This window comes from Dendropsophus ebraccatus, chromosome 3 (genome assembly GCF_027789765.1).
Source record: "Dendropsophus ebraccatus isolate aDenEbr1 chromosome 3, aDenEbr1.pat, whole genome shotgun sequence".
Classification (NCBI taxonomy): Eukaryota; Metazoa; Chordata; class Amphibia; order Anura; family Hylidae; genus Dendropsophus; species Dendropsophus ebraccatus.
Genome location: NC_091456.1, coordinates 144,580,708 through 144,587,133, shown reverse-complemented (window position 1 = coordinate 144,587,133; position 6,426 = coordinate 144,580,708). Strand labels below are relative to the sequence as shown.

Here is a 6,426-nt window from a genome sequence, read left to right as displayed (position 1 = left end):
TTTAACCCTATATATTGCTGTCTGCCTCCCAATTAATATATGGCCCATTTCAGACTGTTCCTCTACCATACACAAGGGAGCTATCACTGTACCCTCTCCGGACTCCACAGCCAACCTTCTAGACTGATATTCTTTTGTATCAGAGAAGTCAGAGATTGCAGCTGCTGCTGATGTAGTTAGCTCACAAAGTATTGCTTGGGCTAGGTACAACTGCATACCCTTCTCAGGTAAGAGCGGGACTTGGTCCCTATTCACTGCCGGCAAACAAGTACCTTGCAAATGGTAAAGTGAAAGATAAAGTATATTAGAAAGTTGTAGAACTTTATAAATGTATTTGAGATTACAAACTGGAAACTAGAGAACCATATAAAGGTGGAAACCCGACTATTTTGGGAGAATCCAATCATCTCTATAGAGAGGGATGTTGCATGTTTGTCTTGTTCTCTGACCCAGAGGTCAAACCTGCACCTAACATTTATAACCTGATTTTCAATTTACTTAGGTACAAAGGGTGTTGTGATAGGCTTTAGAATCTATTTTTATGATTTCCTGTGACTACTGGAGACCAGACATCTGTCCAGCCGGTTATTTTTTTGTGACATCCAGAGGTTTCCTTCCCTGTCCTGTTAATACTTGGATTAAATATGCAGATGGCTATTCATTGATGGCCTCCACAGTACGCACATTCCAGTGCTTGATAGTGTTGAAAGATACAATAGGACATGAAGATGGAAGCCAGAAGCCTATTTCTTCTTGATCAGATAAGACACAAGGTTAGACCCAGGAGAGATGGTTCTGATAGCCACCCTCTGGTATCCATTGCCTTGACAGCTCTCCAACTGGTGCCTGAGGCAAGGCTAATGTTTTGTCCTTAAAGCATATCAAATGGTTAAATTCAATTTCAGGCTTCCAGTGCGGTATATGTGAGGTCAAACAAAGTCAGAATGAAAGCGATCCTCGTCCCCTTGAGTTTTTCATGCTAACCAGGAATCGCAAGGTATTCTTAGTGAAGCACAATGGCACACAGCCTGCAGATGGATGAACGTGCCTCATCTTGTATTTCTATCTCTTTGACCTCAGGAGCTCTTCACAAGAGGACGTCCAGTGTTTTATTTGTGCTGTGCCATTTAGGATCTCATGTGGTCGCCATTTTCTACTAAAACTTGTTTACATTTTCATAGTAATCCATACAGCTTGGACCGTAGCAGGTATACAATATCCTTCTGAGGGGTTGATGCAGAAATGAGCTCCAGCTGTTCCACTGGGAGTCCTATCAGCCAATATTTCTAAATTAAACCTCGAACCAAGGGCACCAGCATTATGTTTGCTATCATACTGTCGGCTGTGTGCATGGAGATTACATTTCACAGTATATGCTCATTCATAAAACAATGGCTTCCCGCGGTTGGAAGTCTTGGGTCAGAATTTGTGCAGCATGCTATATTTCTCTTCCATTAAAACTTCAAGTCTATGCATTTTTGTATTTTTTTTAACAAAGTAGCGATTCTTTTTATTTCTACATCCCCAGCAGTAAATATATGGCAACCCTTTTGATCACTCCCATAATTCATAGCATTACAATACTGCATTTCAGTGTATTACCTGGCGTTGTTTTATTGTCAAGAGAGTTAACTGTTTAGGTACCATAGACACATCTATGTTGTTAAAGTAAATGTACCATATTAATAGAAGGTCGCTGGTACATTCGCTTTAAATGGATGTGTAGTTGTGTAGTATTCAGACATTTATTCCCATAGTTGGGTATATGGAAAATTTTCTGTTGTTCACTATTGGAGTAATTTTAACGCTTTGTTTTTTCTTCTCAGTCTGCCATTTTTAACTTTCAAAGCCTGTTGACTGTGATTCTCCTGCTAATATGCACATGTGCGTATCTCCGAGCCATGGTTCCCAATCTTCTTGATAAGAATAAAACTGGGTAGGTAACATTGACTCTGTAATGCAGTGCATTCTATATATGGCACATATTTCATTAAATAATGTTTTCTAGATGAGGAGTCTTTGTTTTCTGTGGCCAATTCTAGTTATAGTATAGTATATTTCCCACTTCTAAAACCCTCATGTGCTCTTATACTTAGGTTTGTATATGTATAGTATTTGTATCGCTAGAAAGTGTTTGGTTCCCTTTAATGTTTCATTACAAATAATGCATTTCATCACCAATCACTAGAAAAACGTGACTGCATCTATGAATACCTTAGCAGACAGTCCCCAGTAGTGTTTCAAGCCATATAAGTAATCACTATGAGCGTTACTTACATGGCCCAAAAACGCACTTTTAAATGTCCTGTGTTGTGTGTAAATCCTACCTATGTAGGCATGTGGGCGGTCCTCGGCCTGCTAACTAGTCACCGCTAAGCTTTGGTTATCAGGCCTCCCTGGAAGCCTTGGTTCTCGGGGACAACCCCTCTGTGATACTGCTGGCTCCTATGTGCCAACGGTCCCAGTAAGGTTTGATTAACGGAGAGGTTTCCTGCCAGCTGTGAGCTGTTAGCTGACGTTCATAGCGATAACTTATATGGCTAGAACCAGTGCTGCGGGCTGTATACCATATACATAGATCCACATTTTTGTAGTGATTGGTTCCCATTAAATTGATTCTCCTGGTCATCTCTGGCCTATTACTAGGAACCCATTTAGTTGCAACATTTTCCTAACCTTACATTTCAAGACACTATTACTGACTAAATATTGACACATGAATGCATTAAATGGGCACTGTCACTTCCAAAAACTTGTCTAAAAGATGTCAAATGTTTTCATTAGTTGGGGTCTGTTTGTTCAGAGCCAGGACAAGTGCTTCACTCCCCAGCTTGCTGCCTTTTCCATCTCACGGCAGGAGGCGTCTCCATTGGAAGTCTATAGAGTCCATCTTCTGCAGAGATGCCAGCCAGCCAGTGATTGAAGTGCTTCTTTAGGCTCTGTCTAACGATTTATGGAGGACTGAACACCAAGACTCCAACCGATCAAAACTTTTGAAATGTCTCAAGCATATGTTTTTGTGAGGGGCAGAGACACTTTAAACTCATTCAGGGTAAAGAATAGAATGGTAAGTGGCTGTAAAACCTATGAAACATTTTCAGTAACTTTAAGTAAACTTGTTTTTTTTTTCTTGCAGAGTACTTGGCATTTTTTGGAAATGTGCAAGAATTGGTAAGTTGTCTTCATTTTTTAATATGGTCAAATAGAGGCTCAATTTTTTAAATAATTTTTTTCATGTCAGAAATTCGACACAGCATAATCAAGTGTATTGAAAGTCAGGGTAGCCCTACACATTAAATACCTGACAGCTGAATGTTTCTTCAGCCAACAAATGTTTTAAACAACTCCCCTATAAAAAAAAAAAAGTAGTCTCTATTCTCTAGTGTGGCCATGCAAAAAATTTCAGAGGGGAGAAAGAGTGGCGTAACCTATCTCACATGGTAACAGTTTGTGAGTTTGGTCAATTATTATGTAATAAAGAAGAAGTTGGATATAGCCCTAGAGAGTCTTGGAAAACATGGATACAGCCATAGGCCATGTTCACACATGGCAAAACAGCGGCTGTTGTTTGACTCAGCTGTGCCAAACAACGGCCACTGTCTGTGTTCGATTGGCCGGGTGAACATCACTTCATTTTAATTGAAATGCATTTACATTCGGGTGTGCCCGCACTCCAATTAGCCATAGCACACAATGTTAAGTACAGCCAGAAGCTGTGCTTTACATTGTGTGCACAGTCTATTTTGTGCGGTTCACTGAATAGCGGGAGCAAAAAATAAAGATGTTGATTTTTTTGTGTGGCTGCAATGTATAGAGAGTGTATAAACCACGGCCGGTGTTCTATATACTTTCTATACACTTTAATGTAATCAAGCACTGTTGATTAACAACGACCGTTGTTGCAAAGCTGCAGCAACGCCCGTTGTTTAACTAAACCATACAGTGTGTGAACAAGGCCATAGGCTGTATTCATGTTTTGCATACAATAAGAGCAGTCTCGGCACTACCGGCTGTGGCTTTCAGGCAGCAGTAATAGTGTGACTAGCCGGAGTAGGCTTTTGTAATGCAATACCTTGGTGGTGCTCAACTCGAATACACAGTCTTGAATAAACTTATCACGTAGAGGAATTAGTGGCACTCACCAGGTTAAATTGCAAATAAAAACAGACTTTATTCCATTATTCCAAGCTGGCAACTGGGAGGTGGACCAACGGGCGACGATCGTTTCGCGTGCTCACGTGATGCACGTTTTCTCTCAGCCTCAGGCTGAGAGAAAGCGTGCATCACGTCACAACTGATGATAGGTCAGCAGTGAATTTTACCAGGAAAACCCTTTTAAGAAGCACAAGAACTTTTTGGTTATAGCTCTGCTACAATTACATTTTGTGTTTGTTTGAATCTATGTTTTATAAAGAAAAAGAAAAGGAGTACCTTTTTTAAAAAATGAAAGATATTGCATATTTTGCATAAAAAAAAAAAAACTTCTGGGGTTTTTAGATGCTGGTATAAAGAAACCAATGTTTTACTTTATTGTGGTGTTTCGTCTGGTGCTTTGTTCGGCAGAGGACATATTAGTGTTTGTCAAAATTCTCCATTATTTTAGAAAACATTCTTTGTATACAATCTTAGTTTTTGTATGTAATCTCATCACCTTTTGCCTCTAACCAGGAAGCATAAGGTCACACACACAACACCCAAGGCTCCGGTTTGACAGCCATGATCTATGAAACATAAACTGAATTTCTTCTTTTTCCATAAATCTACACATTCGGCTTCAGACCGTTGTGCTGCTAACACACAGTCCGTGCTCAGACGATGTCTAAATTTATCACAGATTGTTTAGTATTTCAATAGACGCTAAAGCAAATGTACCATAATGTTTATCGCAATGATTGACAAGCCGTTTTTAGCAAGAGTGAAATGCTTGACTTAGATCTATTTCAAGGTGAATTCAGATGCCAAAAACATGTTAATCCTGGATTGGCTCCATCATTTTTATGGCTAATATGATATGCTGAATATTTTCTTTTATATAAGACAAAGTGTGATAATTGCAATTTTTTCTATTTTAATTTTTCTTCATTGTATTTCATTTTATAGGTGAAAGGAAAAGTCCGTACGTGGCGGTATGCTGTGTGGTGATGGCTTTCAGTATACTTTTCATGCAGTAAATCTGCTGTGGATTCCAGCAAGCTTTATCTATTTTTCACGTGGAATAAATGTTATTGTGATTGTTAATATGTGCATAAGTAATTTCTTTGATACATCAAGTATCTGACAGATTAGGCTTTGTTATGGATCCAAGATGTTCAAGGAATCCTGAGGATGTTCAAAACTGGAGCTCAAGAGGGACAGCGCCATGTTCTTTGTTTTCTTAATGTCATTTAATTTTGGAAGTGATATTTATCTCCAGCAAGTTTGGCCTTTATGAAAAGCTCAAGAAAATAATTTTTAAACCTGCAACTGAAAAAAAAAGTTTTACCTTAATGGTTTAAATTAGTAAATAAAATTGATAGAATTTTTTCAGAAACTACTTTATTGCGTTTTCCCTTTTTCTTGTGTCGTGATGTTTAGCTTTTTTTTCCACTTCATTTTGTAATCAGACATAATAGTAAAATTTGTATGGTTAAAAAATATGAGAGATAGCTGTATCAAGTTTATACAGGAGGGAATGTGGGTAAAAGGAAGGGGAAACATTTAAAGGGAAACTAACAGCAGGTTAGAAGAATCTAACCTGCTGTAATGTTTCCAAAGAGCACACAATGTAGTATCGCCCCCAGTGCTCCTAACCGACTAAATTACATATTAATAAAACAGAAATTTTTACATAAAAATTGCACTGAGGATTGAGAAGAAAACTACCTACATCCCTTCCTAGCCCTATGGGAACATAACAGCAGGTTAATGTCTCCTAATCTGCTGTTAGTTTCTCTTTAATCTCAGAACATTTTTCCTCCTGATCCAAAAAAAGACAAATACATTATTCATTCTGATTTAAAAAGGAAAACATTTCTGACCCTTAGTGGTGTACAGACAAGACCATAGAGATATCTCTTCCATTTGAATATTGCTAAAGGGAACATTCCAGAACACCACTACAGGATAATAACCTAAACCCTATAATCAGCTTAGAAAATGTAAAGTTGAGATTTATAAATCCCCCTTTTAGGTCAGTGTTGACCAACTACTATGTCATACTATACAACCAAATAAAGGAATTGTATTTTTTACACTATAGAAATGTGTTTACATATACCTTCAATCATTTAAAAAAGGCATATACAGTCAAACCTTGGTTTACAAGTAATGTAATGTACAAGCATTTTGCAAGATGAACTATAGATTTTTAAAAATTGTAACTGTGAACAAGCAATTTTTCATAGTACGAACAACCCCTGTGTGTTTGCATCTAGATACAGTCCTGAC

General features: G+C 38.1%; 1 protein-coding gene across 1 annotated transcript; it reads left to right on the top strand.

Annotated features, from left to right (window-relative positions):
- Positions 1 to 1,817: 1,817 nt before the first annotated feature.
- On the top strand, positions 1,818 to 5,534 carry TMEM167A (transmembrane protein 167A; the record flags this gene model as incomplete). Its single annotated transcript, XM_069963536.1, has 3 exons — positions 1,818 to 1,936; positions 3,137 to 3,171; positions 5,101 to 5,534. Coding segments are annotated over 3 exons (225 nt in total), but the record flags the coding sequence as incomplete, so codon positions are not given.
- Positions 5,535 to 6,426: the final 892 nt, after the last annotated feature.